A 22,423-nucleotide genomic window follows, 5' to 3' on the forward strand; every position below is an offset into this window, starting at 1 on the left:
GTTGTGATTAAAAACTTAGATCTGTGGTAAATCCAAGCGGTAAACTTAGTTTTGCCTAGCAACCAATGTTCCAATATTTTATCCTACTTGAAATGACCCAGACAGTCAATTAATCATCACCATTTAACTCAGTTCAGTTTCAAGTTACCAAAATCTGGAGAGGTTATTTTAGATAGACTTAATGTTTCATTATATCAAGGTTTTGATATTTTCTTGCTGATAAATTTGTAACAGATATAAGGTCCTATTTGACATGTAACAAACCTATATACAATAGTGTTACAATTAGCAAAACAACAGACTTAAGCTAGCAATACCAAATATCAATTTGGTACTAAATACTTCCGAAATCATGAGGACTTGAAATTCTTTTTGGCCTTATTTCTAAATACTACCAAGTATTTAATTTGTAAGCACTTACTTTTGAATTAGTTAAATAGAGCTCATTTACAAGTTAACTCAGAAGTTTTATAACCAAAAATGGTCCAGTTCTGGAGACTGAAACTCAAGTAGCTGCATTCAGGAAACAAAATTGAGTTTCCCATAGCTGGCACACTTATACACAAGACTAACATACACAAAGAACAGAATCTAATTCCTGCAGGATAAAAACAGAAGGATGAAGTTCAACAATTTCTTTAACAAAAGTCTATCTTTTTAACAACAAACAACATTCAAATGGAAAGGTAGGGAATCACGACCACATGTGTGGTGGCAATTCACCTGGCAAACACAAAACCAAACAGTTGGAATAAGTTAAATGTACTTAGCTTCATGCTTTCTCCTAGAAATATTTTTATTTTCTCAGAGTCAGAATTCTGAAAAAAAGTATTTCCACAAGCCAGCTTTCTCCAACTGCATGCATAAAAAGAACAAGTTTTGGAATTTCTAAAGTTTCATCTTAATCACTTTTTTCCTCTGGAGTCTAAAGAATATAGTGGCCATGCAATGTTTAAAAGCTTATTTCTTACACAGAAAGTGAAGAGGAACTAAAAAGCCTCTTGATGAAAGTGAAAGAGGAGAGTGAAAAAGTTGGCTTAAAGCTCAAAATTCAGAAAATGAAGATCATGGCATCTGGTCCCATCACTTCATGGGAAATAGATGGGGAAACAGTGGAAACAGTGTCAGACTTTAGTTTTCTGGGCTCCAAAATCACTGCAGATGGTGACTGCAGCCATGAAATTAAAAGACGCTTACTCCTTGGAAGGAAAGTTATGACCAACGTAGATAGCATATTGAAAATCAGAGACATTACTTTGCCAACAATGTCTGTCTAGTCAAGGCTATGGTTTTTCCAGTGGTCATGTATGGATGTGAAAGTTGGACTCTGAAGAAGGCTGAGTGCTGAAGAATTGATGCTTTTGAACTGTGGTGTTGGAGAGGACTCTTGAGAGTCCCTTGGACTGCAAGGAGATCCAACCAGTCGGTTCTAAAGGAGATCAGCCCTGGGTGTTCTTTGGAAGGAATGATGGTAAAGCTGGAACTCCAGTACTTTGGCCACCTCATGCGAAGAGTTGACTCATTGGAAAAGACTCTGATGCTGGGAGGGATTGGGGGCAGGAGGAGAAGGGGATGACAGAGGATGAGATGGCTGGATGGCATCACCGACTCCATGGACATGAGTTTGCGTGAAGTCTGGGAGATGGTGATGGACAGGGAGGCCTGGCGTGCTGCGATTCATGGGGTCGCAGAGAGTCAGACATGAATGAGCAACTGAACTGAACTGAAGGGAACCAAAAGATTGAATACAGCTCTGATTAGCATGTTCATTCAGAAAACAAAGTGTGTGCTAAGTCGCTTCAGTCACGTCCAACTCTTTGCATCACTATGGACTGTAGCCAGCCAGGTTCCTCTGTCCATGGGCTTCTCCAGGCAAGAATACTGGAGTGGGTTAGCCATGGCCTCCTCCAGGGAATCTTCCAGATCCAGGGATAGAACCTGTGTCTCCTATCACTGTGGCTCCTGCACTGTAGGTGAATTCTTTACCACTGAGCTAGTGGGGAAGCTAGATTATCAAGGCAGGTGTTAGCAAATACCAAACAGACAAATGCAAAGCAAAATAATCTCTCTGGATTATAGTTCTGTACTATCAAATATCGACAAAGGACAGAAATTGTATGGACCTAATGCATTAGAGAAGGAAATGGCAACCCACTCCAGCGTTCTTTCCTGGAGAATCCCAGGGACGCAGGAGCCCGGTAGGCTGCCGTCTGAGGGGTCATACAGAGTCGGACACCACTGAAGTGATTTAGCAGCAGCAGCAACAGAAGCAGACGATATTAAGAAGAGGTGGCAAGAATACACAGAAGAACTGTACAAAAAAGATCTTCATGACCAAGATAATCATGACGGTGTGATCACTCACACTCACCTAGAGCCAGATATCCTGGAATGTGAAGTCAAGCGGGCCTTAGAAAGCATCACTACGAACAAAGCTAATGGAGGTGATGGAATTCCAGTTGAGCTATTTCGAATCCTGAAAGATGTTGCTATGAAAGTGCTGCACGCAATATGCCAGCAAATTTGGAAAACTCAGCAGTGGCCACAGGACTGGAAAAGGTCAGTTTTCATTCCAATTCCATAGAAGGGCAATGCCAAAGAATGCTCAAACTACCACACAATTGCACTCATCTCACACACTAGTAAAGTAATGCTAAAAATTCTCCAAGCCAGGCTTCAGCAATATGTGAACTGTGAACTTCCAGAGGTTCAAGCTGGTTTTAGAAAAGGCAGAGGAACCAGAGATCAAATTGCCAACATCCACTGGATCATGGAAAAAGCAAGAGAGTTCCAGAAAAACATCTATTTCTGCTTTATTGACTATGCCAAAGCCTTTGACTGTGTGGATCACAGTAAACTGTGGAAAATTCTGAAAGAGATGGGAATACCAGACATTTGACCTGCCTCTTGAGAAACCTATATGCAGGTCAGGAAACAACAGTTAGAACTGCACATGGAACAACAGACTGGCTCAAAATAGGAAAAGGAGTAAGTCAAGGCTGTATACTGTCACCCTGCTTATTTAACTTATATGCAGAGTAGATTATGAGAAACCCTGGGCTGGAAGAAGCACAAGCTGGAAACAAGATTGCTGGGAGAAGTATCAATAATCTCAGATATGCAGATGACAGCACCCTTATGGCAGAAAGTGAAGAGGAACTAAAAAGCCTCTTGATGAAAGTGAAAGTGGAGAGTGAAAAAGTTGGCTTAAAGCTCAACATTCAGAAAACGAAGATCATGGCATCTGGTCCCATCACTTCATGGGAAATAGATGGGGAAACAGTGGAAGCAGTGTCAGACTTTAGTTTTCTGGGCTCCAAAATCACTGCTGATGGTGATTGCAGCCATGAAATTAAAAGATGCTTACTCCTTGGAAGGAAAGTTATGACCAACCTAGATAGCATATTCAAAAGCAGAGACATTACTTTGCCAACAAAGGTCCGTCTAGTCAAGGCTATGGTTTTTCCAGTGGTCATGTATGGATGTGAGAGTTGGACTGTGAAGAAGGCTGAGCGCTGAAGAATTGATGCTTTTGAACTGTGGTGTTGGAGAAGACTCTTGAGAGTCCCTTGTACTGCAAGGAGATCCAACCAGTCCATTCTGACGGAGATCAGCCCTGGGTGTTCTTTGGAAGGACTGATGGTAAAGCTGAAACTCCAGTACTTTGGCCACCTCATGCGAAGAGTTGACTCATTGGAAAAGACTCTGATGCTGGGAGGGATTGGGGGCAGGATGAGAAGGGGATGACAGAGGATGCGATGACTGGATGGCATCACGGACTCGATGAATGTGAGTCTGAGTGAACTCTGAGAGTTGGTGATGGACAAGGAGGCCTGGCGTGCTGTGACTCATGGGGTTGCAAAGAGTCAGACACGACTGAGCGACTGAACTGAACTGAGGGATTATATAACAACAGTGTATCCTGCTTGAGGACAGTTTCTCCTTCCTGAAAACCTTGTGATTAATCCTGATATTTTAGAATGTAAATTATGGGAATGGGTCTGGTAGGATCTTTCTATTGTTAAGTTCTAATCCTGTTATCCTAAAATGAAAATTGTGGGAGTGGATCTGGTAAAATTTTCACAAACTTGAGATATTCTTTTGATTTATTGTAATAACTAATTAAAAAGTATATAATTCCCTTGCTAAAGACTAGTGAGGTGGGCACTCTCCATTCTCCCTTCTGATGTCTATGTCAGAGGCTTTCTCTGTCCCTTTTTCACTTTAATAAAACTTCTGCCACGCAAAAACTCTGAGTGATCAAGCCTGGTCTCTGGTCCTGAAGCTAAATCTTCTGTGGAGATCACAAATCCGATATTGTTCACCATAAGCTATCAATACCTGGTGTTGTCACACGCAAGCTCTATTATTCAAAGATGTCTCAACTAGCCAATGCTAGTACTGATTCACACACATGCAGCATACACATAACAAGCATGGTCCCACAGACAAAAGGACAAACTGAGTGGCTCAACGCAAACACACACACACACAAACAACAAATAAGCTGTAGTTGCACAGACAGAAAATCAGAAAGCTGTAGTCTAAAATTCCACTTCCGCTCCCAGATGGAGGTCTCCAAACAGTGGCTCAGCTCTCAAAGGAGAACAGACGCAAAGTAGCTCACTTCCTGCAATGGAAGCAGCCCAGATGCAGTGGAGAGAATTCCCAGCCTGCACTAGCTGGAGTGACTTACCCAGGTGACACCAGACGTGGACTATAGTTCTGGACATTTCTCTGCCCGAACAGACTCATGCTTTGGGAGAGCCGGCACTTGTCCTGGAGAGTCCTTCTCAGTTCCTGAGAGCAAAAGGAACTCCCGCAGCTGCTGGGCACTTGGGAAAGGGTGGCCTCCAGCCAGGGTCAACCTGCCCCAGGCACAAGTGTCCTACAGCAGTCGCCATAAATAGTTACTGAAAACACAAGTTCATGTGCCCGATGCACAGTGAGGCCAAACACTAAACCACTGGAATTTGGAACAGAGAAAGGTTGATTACAGGACCATGCAAAGAGTTGGGTGGCTCATGCCCTAAGACCCCCAAAGTTACTAAAGCTTTCAGCAAAGCCCTTTTATTTTTTTATTTTTATTTTTTTTAATTTAATTTTATTTTATTTATTTTTTTAATTTTAATTTTATTTTATTTTTAAACTTTACAATATTGTATTGGTTTTGCCATATATCAACATGAATCCACCCCAGGTATACACGTGTTCCCCATCCTGAACCCTCCTCCCTTTTAAAAGCAAGTGGGGAGGGAGGGTTGCCGTTAGTTGTTGCAAACTTGTTGGTGTCAGATCCTTTGTTCTCGAAGTCAGCTCATGGTCAAGAAACGATGTTTCTGTAACTCTCTACCAAATACTTTGTCCTGCCCAGAAAGGGTAAGATCCCAAGGCATAATTTCACCCTCCAATGTCCCAGTCCAGGCGAAGAGGAGGCAGATATCTGTCGGCAGCTCCCTCAGGGCCAGGTCCCCGGACTCTGCCCAGCTGTCATTGCTGAGGGAGCCAGGGGCCCAACCCAACTGGTCCTCACGTTCCTCAGGCCACCACAGGGGAGAGACCACAGACGGGACCTAGGCAGACTGCCACTGCTGATCAGGTAGCCGCGGCCATGACGGGGGAGAGGGTCACCGCTTCCTCGAGGCCTGGGTCAAGGCTGGCCAGTGGCCTTGGTGAGGCCTCTGACACCCTACAGAACACAGCTCCCGGCCTGTCCTCTGGCCCGGTGGGCCCAGGACCGCTTGAGCTGGAGGGCCTTGGGGAGAATGCCAGGCTCTGCCCCACACCTGACTCCCGCCTTCTTTGGGGAGAACGCCAGGCTCCGCCCCTCAACTCACTGCCCGCCTCACTGGGGTAGAACGCCAGTCTCCACCCCACACCTGACTCCCCGCCTCGTTTGGGGAGAACGCGAGGCTCCACCCCTCCCCTCCCCGTATCTCTAGGGAGCCAAGCTCCGCCCCGCCCCTCCCTGCCCGCCTCACTGGGGTAGAACGCTAGACTCCGCCTCTCCCCTCACTGCCCGTCTCGCTGGGGAGAATGCCAGGCTCCGCCCCTCCCCTCACTGCCCTCCTGGTGACACCCACTCCACCGTCGTGTCCTCCCTTCACTGTCCTTTCCAAACGGTAGGCTGCTTGTGGGAGGGGCCCTCCACTGCGCTGTCAGTGGCCGAGCAAGACCCGCTGCTTGGGAACAGGCTGAGGATAATGACCACGGCGATGGCTGCCTTGCTGAGGGCTGCGCTCCCCGCCATCTGTTACAGTGTGGCTCCAGAGCCCTCACCCAGGCCACTCACTAGCCAGTCCCAGGCCTGAGGAAGCGGTGAACCCTCTCTTCCAGCCCTGTCTCTGTGACCTAATAGCAAGGCATGCTGCCTGTGTCATGGTCTGTGGGAGCCCACCTCCCGGCTTTGGACAGCCTGAGGAGCCAGAGGGCCAGTCAGGTTGGGCCCCCGGCTCCCTCAGTGATGACAGCTGGGTGGGGTCTGGGAACCTGGCCCTGAAGGAACTGTCAGCTGAGATCTGCCTCCTGTTCGCCAGGACCAGGGAATTGGAGGGTGAAAGTTGGGCCCTTCCTTGTCAGAAGCGAGAATAGCATTCATGTCATAGAGAGTTACAGTGACATCATTGCCTGACCATAAACTGACTTCAGGAACAAGGATTTGACACCAAGAAGTTTACAACAACTGGCCACGCCCCTCCCTCACCTTTCCTATCAAAGGGCAGTGCTGAAAGCTTTCAGTGATTATGGGGTTCTTGGGCATAAACCACTCACCTCCTTACATGAGCCTCTAATCAGTCTTGCTCTGTTCCAAACTCCAACGTTTTAGTATTGTTTGACCTCACCGTGCATTGGGCACATGGACTTGCAATTTGGTAACAGGAGGTGGTCCTGACCAAGGACCCAGCACCAACCTCCGCTGGACAGGTTTCTGAGGGCTGAAGAGGGCGATGGAGGACCAGCGGGGACGCCCTGGAAGAGACTCCTTCCCTTTCAGCTAGGCCATGGGCAGCGGCAGGTTCTCAGCCACGTGGCTGGGGCCTGGGGGAGGCCCTTCTCCAGCAGGAACCCGTCCTGGACCACATACTGCAGGTGGAATATCTCGTGGTCACCTGGCAAGGTCTGGTCACAGGCACGCCACATGAGGGAGACTGAGATGGCCATGGTGCTGGCTGTCTCAGCCCATTCTTCCTCCAGTTTTTTCCTTCCACTCATCTTTATTGGGGCGTGCCTCATGGCGGTGGTAGTGGAGGGGGAGGAGGGTGCTGGTTCTCCAGTAGCTTCTCCAGGACTAGTGAGAAGGAGCCAAGCAGGCCTCTTACCCTGGCTGCATACCCTGGCCTCAGGCCTGGCCTCACCTGTGGCTCCTCAGGGAGCTTCTTGTTGCCCCTTGTAACTGTTGGAGCTTGTAGCTGTTGGAGCACTGGACCTGCAGCTGTGGATGCTGGCAGCTGGTGCAGGCTCCCAGCAGCCCCCTTCCCTGCCCTCCACAACCCCTCCTCTCTTCTGCTCACGCCTCCTGCTGCCCTTTCTGCATTGGACATGGCCCTAGCCATCTTAATTTCTTCTTTTTCTTGTTCATTTTTAAAAATTTATTTATTTTAATTGGAGGCTAATTATAGTTTCTATTTTCCTCTTAAATGTATATTATTCTTGTCTTAATAAAATTGTCAGCTCTTTGAGAGTGAAACACTAGCGGGTCCATATTCCGTGTGCCTGCAGTGCCCCTTAACCACAATACAAGGTTTTCCATTGTTGCATGTTGGATTGTCTGAAGTCCTCCAAATCTTACTCAGTTGGATAGTGCTCGTGGCTTTTTACCACAGAAATTCCAGCAGGTCTGGACTTTGTATCCTCTGCAGGACTACTCTGAGATGTGTTCAGTGCTTGAATAGAAAAGCAGCAGTCCCTGAAGAACAGGTATTTATTGAACAGGCACTCAGGGCAGGTTTGGTGCTGGAGGTATAACAAATTAGTCCAAAACCACTGCTTTCAAGGACCTGATGGTATTTTCCCACTCTCTTCACACTTTATAAATGACAAGGGTATACTTACATTCATTCACTTACCAGATTTTTATGTTAAAGCTTATATTCCAATAAGATAACAAATAATTTCATATGGTGTTGAAAACTATGAAGGAACCAAAAACAGATTAATGCTTAGGGAATTATAGGTTCTCCTGGTGAGGGAGGAACAGGGATTCTATGCATAAATTGGATTGGATGGAAGGTGACCATGAGAATAAGTAGATACCTGTCATGCATATATCTGGGAGATCCCAGGTAGCTAGGACACTGAGTTCAACTGTGCTGATATTGGAAGAAGAGGGTAAATAATGAGAACAGTTAGGAAGCTGATGCAGTAGCCCATGAAAGCTGATCGGGGTAGGCAAGGTACTGACACTCTAACATATTGACTCTTTATAACCCCAAATAATTCCTTGTATTTCATTAGATTATCTATGAATAAAGGAGGTACTCTCTAGAAAGGAAGGAGCAAGCTCATGATCAGAGAGTAAGTGAGAAATAAATGTGTAACTATTAAGAGAGCCCAAGTCTAGGGCTGGAAACTTCACATTGTGGTTTAGGGCAGCCTTACTCTCTCATCTCTTCAGCTCTGCCTATTCCTTCTCCAACAAATCATCTGGCAGCATGAAAATTCTTTTAGTATAAGCCAATATTTGTACCAGTGAGAAGTAGACCTAAGTCACTCTTTGTAGCCTTTTTCAATTGACTGAGCAGAGGGTTCCTAATTACAGACTTAAAACTCAAAATTCTAACAACTAAGATCATGGCATCCAATACCATCACTTTTTGGCAAATAGATGGGGGTAAAAATGGAAACAGTGACAGACTTTGTTTTCTTGGGCTCCAAAATCACTGAGGGTGGTGACTGCAACCATGAAATGAAAAGACACTTGCTCCTTGGGCAAAAAGCTATCACAAACCTAGATAGCATATTAAAAAGCAGAGACATCACTTTGCCAACAAAGGTCCATATAGTCAAAGCTATGGTTTTTTGAGTAGTCATGTATGGATGTAAGAGTTGGACCATAAAGAAGGCTGAGTGCCAAAGAATTGATGCTTTTGAACTGTGGTGTTGGAGACTACTCTTGAGAGTTCCTTGGGCAGCAAAGAGATCCAACCAGTCTGTCCTAAAGGAAATCAGTTCTGAATATTCATTGGAAGGACTGATGCTGAAGCTCCAATACTTTGGCCACCTGATGCGAAGAACTGACTCATTGGTAAAGACCCTGATGCTGGGAAATATTGAGGGCAGGAGGAGAAGGGGGTGACAGAGGATCGTCAACTCAGTGGACATAAGTTTGAGTAAACTTTGGGAGATGATTCGGGACCAGGCAGTCTGGCATGTTGCAGTCCATAGGGTCACAAAGAGTTATACACTACTGAGCCACCAACAAAAACAAGGCATGTTTTTTATTTTTTATTTTTTTTGCTAGGGGTAGATGCCATATGGAACTGAGAGCATCAGAATGACAGCTGGAGTCTAGGCAGCAATTACAAGCAATTTTTGGAATGCTTGTCATGAGAAGATAGATTAACTAATTATTATTAAAACATTTATTGAATACCTGGCCAGTGCTAAACACTGGAGAGGGGCTGGTGATAAAATGGTGAGTAGCAGCATACAGGGTGGCGACTGCCCTCGTGGAGTTTTCAGTGTTCAGTGGGCACATAGGCAGAAAACAAGTTGTGTTAGTGAGGTGCACAGGACACAAGGGCTTGTAAAAGGAAATTTAACCTGGTCAGTTAAATCTGGGAGGCTTTCCAAAGAGAAATCTATGCTCATATTAATAAAGTAATAGAAATTTACTTTTATTATTTTTTTATTGAGATATAGTTTATTCATAATATTCTGTTAGTTTTGGTGAACATCACAGTGCTTAAGAGTTTTTATAGTTTTTTTTGGTTGCTGTTGTTTAGTTGTTAAGTTGTATCTGGCTCTTTGTGACCCCATGGGCCTTAGCTTGCCAGGCTCCTTTGTCCATGGTATTTCTCAGTCAAGAATACTTGAGCGGGCTGCCATTTCCTCCAGGGGATCTTCCCAACCCAGGGATCAAATCTGCAACTCCTTCACTGGCAGGCAGATTCTTTACTGCTGAATCACCAGGGAAGCTCTTTTACAGTTTATACTCCATTAAAATTTATTACAAGATAATGGCTATGATTTCATGTGCTATGCAGTTTCCTTGTTCTTTATCTGGAAAATTGTTTTTGAATGCCTCTGAAGAGCCAAGACAAAATACACTGAAGAAATGAAGTTGAAGTGACAGTGAGGGAAAAACCTGGGACACTATTTCATAGTCATACAGGCAGCTGTGTTCTTTGAACAGAAGTTTGTTACTTAGAAGCAACGGCCTTTGCACTTTGCTTCTAATGATGCTGCTCATCAAGATATCATGGCAGTCTTCACATCCTCACAGTCAGTTTTTCATAACCCCCTTATTGAAACTAGTCCCTGCTTATCACTCTCTCACACAGCCTTTGGTTTTCTTCATTTGTGATGATCTTGGTTTTTCTTCCATTTACTTTTCTTAATGACTTTTTTCCCCCCACTAGATTGTATGCTCCAAGAGCCCAGGCCACTGCAACTCTTTTCATATCACTTGGCCTGATTCTGACACATGGTAAGTGATCAATAAATATTGCCAAGTGAAAGAGAATGAAGGAGTTACATATACATCAGTAATCAAAAAATAGAGGATAAATGCATGCACAAGAAGGTTTATTCTGTTTTGAGTTAATAATTTCTTTTGCACAATGTTAACCATGTTATATTCCCTTCACATAGCAAAATTCCCATAAAACTCCCTCAAAGGTGAAACTGCTACACAATTCTTTACTGAAGACAAGAAATGAACTTTGTTGTTTGCGTAATCTGAGCTTTAGTTTTAAAAAGCCTCTGGAAATTTACTTTGAAGCACATAAAAAGGGTAGAGTAATGAATAGAGAGGTAGATGGATATAAAATAAAACAAGTTTACTAAAAATGTAACTTCAAAATTTTGATTATGGTTAGACAGATGTTCACTGTAAAATCCTTTCAACACTACACATTATCATAAATGAAGTTTAGAAAGAAAGGGTATCTGAGTGTTCCTCTTCTCAACAGAATTTATGTTTAATCTTTATTGATGTTAATAAAGCACATTAAATTTTTTATATTTAATTTAGTACTTTCTGTATCTTTAGGGTACATGATTAGCAGGGGAATAGTCAAGAAAATCCTTTACAATATACTGATTAAGCAACAAGTGATATAGTTCTATTTGGCATGATTTCCAGTAGAGAATTGTGTACTTACATGATTGACTGGAAGCTTGGAAAACTAGAGCCCATGGCTCTCTACTATTCTTCCAGCCTGAGATCTGACTGCTGGTTCCAGGGGACTGAGTAAAGTCAGAAGTGGAAGGTGATGCCCAGGTGTTATCTGTTGTAACAGGAGAAATAATTTTCTCACTTGTGACTCACAGCCCTCTCATCTAAGGAAATGTGCCCTTGTCGTCATTAAAATGGTTCAGTGTCTTTCTGTCCCTAGAGTCTATTTGACTTTGTGGCTGCTCTTGCTGTTGTTGGGGCCAGGATGGAAGGAACCCTAGTTACATTCATAACAACAACCATCATCAGGAATGGGTGTTCCTGGCTTATGAAAGTATTTCTATTTGCTTTCTTTATTCAGCTTTCCCAACAAAGCTATGATGCAAATAGGCCAGGTAATATTATGCACCCCACCTATTTTACAGAGTGAGGCAATGTGTGCGAGACATGGCCAATTTCATGGTAGGGCATTGAGGAGCTGAAATTAGGACTGAGGTTCCCGCCTTCTAATCCAGTCAATCATCCTTACTTCATGCCCAACTGAAAATACAACTTCTCACTGCCAGAATGTTTCACATTTGGAAAAGAGTGAAGCTTTGGAGGAAATAGGCTATCAGGGAAAAGCCATGTGAAGGTAGCCACAGGTAAGGTGAACTTTCCCCGGGTTGAATTCATGCCATGTCACCACCAAAGCTCCGATCCATTTCTCCATTCCATTCTTCCATGTTTAATGCAGTGTCTTCCCCTTGAAAAGTTAAATCTCTGCTTGATTCTCCCCTAGTGAATTTCTCTGAGCTGGATAATACTCTTAGGATGGGGAATAGTCAGTCAACGGGGACTGTTTCTATGCTTGTCACATGTTCCTCCAGTCTTCCCCTCCCCACGTGCCTGTTCTTGCTGAGGTGGAAAGATAACTACATTTGTGCTTATTTCACCAGCTCCCAGGAAGCTTATTCTTACCAATACTTGCGAGCATCTACCAAGCAGTAAGTACTGAGTTGCACCCTTCATGTGTGGAATGGGTGTTATTCCATTTAACCCTCACAACAGCTCCACAGGGCAAGTCCTATAATTAATCTCATTTTATAGATAAAAATATGCTACTTTGGGAGGCCAAGAAACTTTCCTGATGGCACAGGTAGGAAAGGGTGTGCCTTTTTATGAGGAAAGGGTGTGCCCTTTCCAAGTATGTCCACTGCTCACAGCTTGTAATACCACTTAATATCCTTTATTTTTGGTTTCTGGGTATGAATGTTAATGAGTATTGACTATGGAATCAGAGATCCGTGGGTCTGAAACTCTACTCACCCCTTCCTACCTGTGCCATCAGGCAAGTTGCTTGGCCTCCCAAAGTAGCATATTTTTATCTATAAAATGAGATTAATTATAGGACTTGCCCTGTGGAGCTGTTGTGAGGGTTGTACACCCATTCCACACATGAAGGGTGCAACTCAGTACTTACTGCTTGGTAGATGCTCATAAGTGTTGGTAAGAATTTTAATAATTCAGAGTTAAAATATAAAAGTACTCTTCATATACTTGATAAAATTCATCTTACTATCTGGGCTTCCCCAGTGGCTTATTGGTAAAGAACCCGCCTGCTAATGCAGGAGATACCGGTTCAATCTCTGGTGAGGAAAATCCCCTGGAGATAGAAATCTTATTGTCTAATTAGAAGGAATAACATTTACACACAGCTTTTTCTTCCTCCTTCCTTCCCTCTCTTCCTCCCCCGCTTCCCTCCCTCTTCTATCCTTCATTTCTTCCCTCCTTCCCTCCTTCTCTCTTCCTCCCAGGCTTCCCTCTTTCCTTCTGTCCTGTAGACTGAAAAAAAGGCACAACATGAGAGCTGTGAGTTAAGTTTTACTGGGGCAAAATGAGGACTATTGCCCTGGAGACAGGATTTCTGGTAGCTCTGAGAAACTGCGCCAAAGATGAAGCAGGGGGGTGAGTACATACATGATTTGAGTGAAGAAGGTACATGCCGTCAAGCACACATTTTGGCAGAAGCTTGCTGCTAGTTACAGGGAGCAGATGTCACCATTAATTATCTTAGTGTTTTCCTCAGATGTGAGGAGATGCAAGATTTGGGCTCATAAAATCTTCCCCTGAAAATATCTAACTATCTGAGTAACCCTTCTGCCCATTTTTCCCAGAACACAGTGCCTGATTCCTTATCTCCTCCCTGAATTCATTTCAGGTCGTGTTGAAGGTCAGCGGCTGTGATGGCTCATGATTCATTCCTTGTAGAGGTAGCAGGCAAGTGCCAGAAGTTGACACTTCATTTTTCCTATCATCCTTCCTATCCTCACCCACCCCCTTTCTTCCTTCCTTCCTTATTCACATATTTACTGAGCATCTCTATCATGTGAGGCAGTCCCTAATCTCATGGATGGTGCAGGCTACCATAGAAGACAAATTATTAAAGTAATTACACAAATGGCTGTAAGATTATATCTCTAGTAATTACTACAGGGCTACAGAGTATATCACAGGAGGCCTTGACTTAATAGGGAAGCTTCCCTGAAACTGTTACCAAGCAAAGGACTCACTGCTTGATGTGCATGAAAGCCAATACTATATATACTCAGTTGTTCAGTCATGTCCAGCTCTTTGTGATCCCATGGACTGTAGCCCACCAGACTTCTCTGTCCATGGGATTTTCCAATCAAGAGTACTGGAGTGGGTTGCCATTTTGGTACCAGCTTTTGAGGTTTTATTTTGAGGCTCACTGGCAAGGAGATGGGGGCAGGGCTCAAATCTGTGTTTTGATCTGTGGTCTGGTTAAACTTTTATGAATTAATGGTGGCTGGGTTGGTCTGCACAAATGCTGGTGGGGCAGACTGCCAATAGCGAGCTTCAGAACATGGTCATCTCTGGTAAAATGTGCTTCAGGCTTCAACATGGGATCCTCAAGGACCGTGGGCCCTTCACTTCTAAAAGGATTCTGGCATTCAAGTTTCAGCCATGCCCTGATCCTTTGGTTTCCTGGGGGTTGTGGTGGGTCCTTTGGTTTTGGGTGTTACTTGAGGTCAACAATTCTCTCCTCTGCACTCACCTTGGCTGCCTGGCTTGCATTTGGTTCTCTTGTCTTTGAAGAAGTCTCAGTGACTTGTTAGAAACAGAACCAGTTAGAGGTGGTTCTGTGGTTCCAGGATTGCAGGTAAGTGGCAACTAACCAGGTGAGGAGTAAGGGCAGGGATGGTGACAGAGCAGTTCAGACACTGGATTCAGAAGCCAAGACCCTTTCGCAGAAGAGTGTGTGAGCCTGGAAGGAAACCACCTGGGCTGAAGAAGAGGCAAGTAGTCTAAGGTGGGGCAGGCTCTGTTGGGGAGGACCAACATGTATAGTCTGTTGGCAGTCACCAGGTTTCATCTTCATTCCAAGGGCAGCCATGGGAGTCCATTGAAGAGCTGCAGGTAGGGCTGTAACATAACTTTCATGAGCCGCTTAGTGTACAGGGATGTCAACACAAGTTCCTGTACCTGATGCCTAGTGAGGCCAAAGAAACTCAAATGGAGTTTGGAGCAGAGAAAGGTTTATTGCAGGGCTGTGCAAGGAGAGGAGGTGGCTCATGCCCTGAAAAGTCTAGACTCCCAGAAGGGTCTTGTCAAAGCAGTTTGTAAGGGCACGTGAAGGGGAGGTCCCGGGGTTTGGGATCAGCTTGTGTACAGTTCTCTCACTGGCTGATGGTGAGGCACAGGGGTTCCCATCTTCAGTTCTTAGGCTCTAGGTGGCCTTGGGCTATGTGTTCATGGTCAAAAAGTAGTTCCTCCTTTTGGTGGTGGGGGTGGGGGGATGGGTTCCTATATGCAGAACTGTTCAGGAAATTTGCATCAAGTACTATTTTCTGGTGCCTCAGAGAGGAAATAAAGCAGAGGATGTGCCAAGATCGCCTTTTGGGGGAAGCTGTTGCCAGGAGGCTCCATCAGGTCCTGCTTGGTTACAGAGACAGAGGTCTGGCCAATCAAGCCATCTTTATTCCTGTGGCCAAAGAGTAGAGGGCAGAAATGATCTGCAGGATGGATCATCTGAATTCTAACTAGTGCTCAGTGATCCTGGGAGTCGTGAAAGTAGCAGGCCTTGGGTCTTCTCCTCTGGGAAGATTATTGAACAAGCTTTTAGAAAACAAAAATTCAACTGAGTATATTTGATGATTGAATTGGCTTTATTCAGTGATTTATGAACAAAGTTAATCAAATGGGGCTCTGATGGGTTGGGCAAATGGAAGGCTTTTATCGGAAGAAGAGAGGGGCAAGGAAGCTCTCAGCAAAGAAATTTAGGGCAGACACCTTTTTTAGTGACGGGGAGGGGGTGACAAGGGTTTTATCCTCTTCTTCCTCTGGGCTGGGGTCAGGGATGGAGAACAACAGATTACCTCCTAGATAGCTGATCCAAAAAAAATACAGATAGTTGATCAGAAAAATTACAGACAGTTGATTAAAATTTCACTTTGGGGAAGGTTAAAACTGCAAGTAAGTCAGGCATTAGAGAGGTTTGGTATCATGAGCTTTAGCACAAGTGACACCTTGGGGCATGTGGCTTTCTCTTTAACACAGACTCACGCACATCCACATTATGTTTCTGGATGGCTGTAGTAAGCATCCATCCAGAGGGCTGCGGACTTCTTCAGGGCCCTGCGAGAGGAGCAGACAAAATTGTGAGTAGGCGATACTCAGGTCAAAGGAGCTACTTCATGGAACATTTGCTGTTTTACTTAATTCAGGGCAACATTATCATTTTCAGCTATATCTGAAAAATGTCTTTCTATCTTGCCAGTGTGGAGCATCAAATACACTGACTTATGTATTAGAAGGTGAGTCCACCTTTTCTGGCTTCCCAGGTGGCTCATTGGTAAGAATCCGCCTGCTAATTCAGGAGAAGCAAGACACACAGTTTCTATCCCTGGATTGGGAAGATCCCCTGGAGAAGGAAATGTCAACCCATTCCAATATTCTTGCCTAGGAAATCCCATGGACAGAGGAGCCTGGCAGTCCCCAGTCCATCAGCATTTCTATATGGAAGAGATTGAGTTTTTCTTTCAATTATTTTTCTTCTATACTCCAAAGCATCACTTATTCTTTTTTTCATATTAAAAGAAAAATCTCTACTGAATTTCTACAAGGTAAATCATATACCTATACCAACCTAACCTGTATCCACCTACCTCTCATACTTTATAAAGTTAAAGACTTTTCTAGGCTCTGGTGATACAGCTGTGAGTAGGAGTAGTGAGAGTCTTTCCACCTGGAGCTGTGGTCTACATTGGGAGACACATATTACATAATTTATTACCCAATATGCTATTAAATCATGATTGTAATAAGGATCAGAAATGAAGAGAAACAGGTGTTGTGAGAGCAGGTGCTGTGCGAGCACATGACGGGTTTAGTCTTGGGGGCAAGGGAGGACCGAGATGAAGAAGACCTTTCAGGTGAGCTTTGGAGAGTGAACGGAACTTGAGAAGGTGACAGGAGGGGGTGGCAAGTTGGGAGATTATTCTAGGTAGGAGAAAAGGTGACCAAGGATGTGTCATGGCAAGGGGCAGGAAGTTATGTAGTGGCTGAAGGGAGGCCAGATATTGGGAGGGCAGGAAAGGAGGAGGGCAGTGGTGAAGAGTGAAGATGGGTCACTGTTCAGGGATGAGATCTGACCAGCTCTAGGCTTGCTGGTTTATTTATTCATATTAAAAAGATGCTTTTGCTTTACTTTTTCCTAATTTTAAGATAAATTATACAACCAAGGTTTTGGCTATTAATTTGATGAGCAAAGGATCCGCTAAGGCACTGTGAATGCTTCAGGATGAGTATGGATTCTCAGTTCCTGTAGGAAGAGTCACCCCTGTCTGTCCCACCAGACCCTGCAAGCATCTTAGTTTGCAACCTTGGACCAGATGATTTGAGAGTCCCTCCCACCGGTTAAGTTGTAAAGCGTGTCAAGGCTCTGTGGATGATACAGAGACAAATAATACAGAACCCTGGTTTATAAGAAGCTTGAAATTTAGTAGGGCATCAAGGTATTTTCACTAAGTACCCAGAAGGCAGAAGCTAAATGGTAGGAATGACTGTTATCATTTCTGTGTTAGTGCTGTTCTGTATAGAGCCTCATCTCCATACTGGGCACATGAATGCTCCATAATAAACAGCTATTGGCTGAATGATTCATAAAGCAGTGAAGAGTCTGGGGACCAACAGTGAAGGGAAATGAGAGCTGTGGGTTGAGGGACTGTTATTACCTGATAATATCTCCAAATGCCTTCAATATGGGCTTATTCACATATGGTAGTCCATGCTTGGCACACAGTGACTTCACCAGAGGTGCCGCCTTGTGATAATTATGGCGTGGCATTGTGGGAAATAGACTAGGAAACAGAGAAAGGAGATATAAAACTTCTCAGACCTAAGGAGAAACCCAAAGTTCCCTTTCCCCTTTTACAAAATAAAATGGTATCAGCCACGCAGACCCAACCTTGACCTTCCACAATACTTTTGTTTTGGGAGGTTAAAAAACTTGCTGGCAGACTCATCTTATCCCTTAAACCTCTACAAGCCTTGTGGGTGGCAGATGTTTAGGAAGAACTAAGGGAATATGTTTTAGCTCCATCAACTGTTTATTTTTGGCCTGATCCAATGAAAGTATATCATTTAGAACTTTCTACCATTTAAAACGACCCACTCTTTAGAACTACCCAGAGAACTAGAGATACTGAACCACCCACCCTGCCCCTGCTAATCTCTGTCTTAGTCTCTCTTTCTAACTTCCTTAGCAAGAATAGATGGATGTATATTAAGTCATGGTAAATAGCTAAAAGTCCTAGGAAAGGAATAAGAAGTGAGGAGAGATGGATTTTTAATCACAAGTTTTCATTAGTCAGCCAGATGACCGTCTTGGATGTAAACCTCTCCTTTAATAAAACTATGAGTAATAGTCTTTTTTGTTTGTTTGTTTTGCTGAAATTTTCAAGCCCTAATATGAGAAATAGAATGAAAAAAAATTCCTTGAACAAATAAAGGTCTTGTTCCTTCTCTGACTATCATAGACTCACATGGCTTAGACAAAGAGAATGTGGAAAGCCTTTCCCTGATACTCTGGAGAAATTGACTCTCAATGTTTTAACTTGCATCAAGGTGTGAACTACCCGTTTCCTCTCTGTAACTGACCCATTGGTTAAGTATTACCAGATACCATTTAGAAATTGCAGCAGGGACTCCACTTTATTAGTTATTTTGTAAACTTGGCTATAAAACACAGATAAGTAAATATTTGAATTACAGCATAGTTAAATTTCAACACAAGTTGGTTACCCAAGTGTCCTGATTTTTCTTAGGTTTTGCCAACAAAGCAAATGCAAGGAAATCACCAATTCCTAAGCCCATAGAAATCTGGAAACTGAGTCACTGATACTTTTCCAAGATTTCACTCCATTTACTCAAGACTTTATATTGTTGGGCTCTAAAATCACTGCAGATGGTGACTGCAGCCATGAAATTAAAAGATGCTTATTCCTTGGAAGGGAAGTTATGACCAACCTAGACAGCATATTCAAGAGCAGAGACATTACTTTGCCAATAAAGGTCCGTCTAGTCAAGGCTATGGGAGAAGGCAATGGCACCCCACTCCAGTACTTTTGCCTGGAAAACCTCACGAATGGAGGAGCCTGGTAGGCTGCAGTCCATGGGGTCCCTAGGAGTCGGACACGACTGAGCGACTTCACTTTCACTTTTCACTTTCATGCATTGGAGAAGAAAATGGCAACCCACTCCAGTATTCTTGCCTGGAGAATCCTAGGGACAGGGGAGACTGGTGGGCTGCCATCTATGGGGTCGCATGGAGTTGGACACGACTAAAGTGACTTAGCAGCAGTAGCAGCAGTCAAGGGTATGGTTTTTCCAGTGGTCATGTACGGATGTGAGAGTTGGACTATAAAGAAAACTGAGCACCAAAGAATTGATGCTTTTGAACTGTGATGTTGGAGAAGACTCTTGAGAGTCCCATGGACTGCAAGGAGATACAACCAGTCCATTCTAAAGAAGATAGAAAGCCTTGGACAAAATTCAACATCCATTTATGATAAAAACTCTCCAGAAAGCAGGAATATAAGGAACATACCTCAGCATAATAAAAGCTATATATGACAAACTCACAGCAAACATTATGCTCAATGGTGAAAAATTGAAAGCATTTCCTCTAAAGTCAGGAACAAGACAAGGGTGCCCACTTTCACCACTACTATTCAACATAGTTTTGGAAGTTTTGGCCACAGCAATCAGAGCAGAAAAAGAAATAAAAGGAATCCAAATTGGAAAAGAAGAAGTAAAACTCTCACTGTTTGCAGATAACATGATCCTCTATATAGAAAACCCTAAAGACTCCACCAGAAAATTACTAGAACTAATCAATGAATATAGTAAAGTTGCAGAATATAAAATCAACACACAGAAATCCCTTGCATTCCTATACACTAATAATGAGAAAACAGAAAGAGAAATTAAGGAAACAATTCCATTCACCATTGCAACGGAAAGAATAAAATACTTAGGAATATATCTACCTAAAGAAACTAAAGACCTATATATAGAAAAATATAAAACACTGGTGAAAGAAATCAAAGAGGACACTAATAGATGGAGAAATATACCATGTTCATGGATTGGAAGAATCAATATAGTGAAAATGAGTATACTACCCAAAGCAATTTATAGATTCAATGCAATCCCTATCAAGCTACCAAAGGTATTCTTTACAGAGCTAGAACAAATAATTTCACAATTTGTATTGAAATACAAAAAACCTCGAATAGCCAAAGCGATCTTGAGAAAGAAGAATGGAACTAGAGGAATCAACCTACCTGACTTCAGGCTCTACTACAAAGCCACAGTTATCAAGACAGTATGGTACTGGCACAAAGGCAGAAATATAGATCAATGGAACAAAATAGAAAGCCCAGAGATAAATCCACGCACATATGGACACCTTATCTTTGACAAAGAAGGCAAGAATATACAATGGATTACAGACAATCTCTTTAACAAGTGGTGCTGGGAAAACTGGTCAACCACTTGTAAAAGAATGTAACTAGAGCACTTTCTAACACCATACACAAAAATAAACTCAAAATGGATTAAAGATCTAAACGTAAGACCAGAAACTATAAAAGTCCTACAGGAGAACATAGACAAAACACTCTCCAACATACATCACAGCAGGATCCTCTATGACCCACCTCCCAGAATATTGGAAATAAAAGCAAAAATAAACAAATGGGACCTAATTAAACTTAAAAACTTCTGCACAACTAAGGAAACTATAAGCAAGGTGAAAAGACAGCCTTCAGAATGGGAGAAAATAATAGCAAATGAAGCAACTGACAAACAACTAATCTCAAAAATATACAAGCAACACCTACAGCTCAATTCCAGAAAAATAAATGACCCAATCAAAAAATGAGCCAAAGAACCAAATAGACATTTCTCCAAAGAAGACATACAGATGGCTAACAAACACATGAAAAGATGCTCAACATCACTCATTATCAGAGAAATGCAAATTAAAACCACTATGAGGTACCATTTCATGCCAGTCAGAATGGCTGCGATCCAAAAGTCTACAAGCAGTAAATGCTGGAGAGGGTGTGGAGAAAAGGGAACCCTCTTACACTGTGGGTGGGAATGCAAACTAGTACAGCCACTCTGGAGAACAGTGTGGAGATTCCTTAAAAAACTGAAAATAAAACTGCCTTATGATCCAGCAATCCCACTGCTGGGCATACACACTGAGGAAACCAGAATTGAAAGAGACACGTGTACCCCAATGTTCATCGCAGCACTGTTTATAATAGCCAGGACATGGAAGCAACCTAGATGTCCATCAGCAGATGTATGGATAAGAAAGTTGTGGTACATATACACAATAGAGTATTACTCAGCCATTAAAAAGAATACATTTGAATCAGTTCTAATGAGGTGGATGAAACTGGAGCCTCTTATATAGAGTGAAGTAAGCCAGAAAGAAAAACACCAATACAGTATACTAACGCATATATGTGGAATTTAGAAAGATGGTAACAATAACCCTGTATACGAGACAGCAAAAGAGACACTGATGTAGACTCTGTGGGAGACGGAGAGGGTCGGATGATTTGGGAGAATGGCATTGAAATACATATAATATCATGTATGAAACGAGTCGCCAGTCCAGGTTCAATGCATGATACTGGATGCTTGGGGCTGGTGCACTGGGACGACCCAGAGGGATGGTATGGGGAGGGAGGAGGGAGGAGAGTTCAGGATGGGGAACACATGTATGCCTGTGGTGGATTCATTTCGATATTTGGCAAAACCAATACAATATTTTAAAGTTTAAAAATAAAATAAAATTAAAAAAAAAAAAAAAAAAAGGAGCTTGGTCTTGGATGTTCTTTGGAAGGAATGGTGCTAAAGCTGAAACTCCAGTACTTAGGCCACCTCATGCGAAGAGTTGACTCATTGGAAAAGACTCGGATGCTGGGAGGGATTGGGGGCAGAAGGAAAAGGGGACGACAGAGGATGAGATGTCTGGATGGCATCACCGACTCGATGGACGTGAGTTTGAGTGAACTCCGGGAGTTGGTGATGGTCAGGGAGGCCTGGTGTGCTGCGATTCATGGGGTCGCAAAGAGTAGGACACGACTGAGTGACTGAACTGAACTGAACTCGCAATTGTGACACTTCCTTCATTTCTTTCTTCCTTTCTTTATCATTGTTGTTAATTGAAAAATAGCATCCTTTAGAGAATCCTGGTTCATTTTTTTTCCCCTTAAGATCGCAAGTCTAGTGCTCTGGACTATATGGAGGACAGTTATTAGTGACAGCCCTTGCCCTTTATCATAAACTATTTCTCTTACTGGTGCTCAATTTGGAAGTTCAAGTGCCCAGTGAACCAGTCATTGAAAAAGGACTGTTCAACATTACAGGTGGCCAAGACCTGCAAAGAAAAAGCTTACATTAGATGTAAATCAACACATGTCAAACAAGAGATTGTTACTCTTTTATTTATCTATCATTCAACAAGTACTGATTGAGTACATATTTTGTGTAACAAACCAT

General features: G+C 43.2%; 1 protein-coding gene across 1 annotated transcript in view; it reads right to left on the reverse strand.

The window, feature by feature from the left end:
* Nucleotides 1-15,915: 15,915 nt before the first annotated feature.
* LOC129627923 (fatty acid desaturase 2-like protein FADS2B) overlaps nucleotides 15,916-22,423 on the reverse strand; it is a 47,467-nt gene continuing 40,959 nt past the window's right edge. Inside the window, 3 exon segments of the mRNA XM_055547364.1 lie at nucleotides 15,916-15,976; nucleotides 17,575-17,700; nucleotides 22,222-22,301. Coding sequence (XP_055403339.1) covers nucleotides 15,916-15,976; nucleotides 17,575-17,700; nucleotides 22,222-22,301 — 267 coding nt within the window.

The sequence above is a fragment of the Bubalus kerabau genome, chromosome 15, assembly GCF_029407905.1.
Source record: "Bubalus kerabau isolate K-KA32 ecotype Philippines breed swamp buffalo chromosome 15, PCC_UOA_SB_1v2, whole genome shotgun sequence".
Classification (NCBI taxonomy): Eukaryota; Metazoa; Chordata; class Mammalia; order Artiodactyla; family Bovidae; genus Bubalus; species Bubalus kerabau.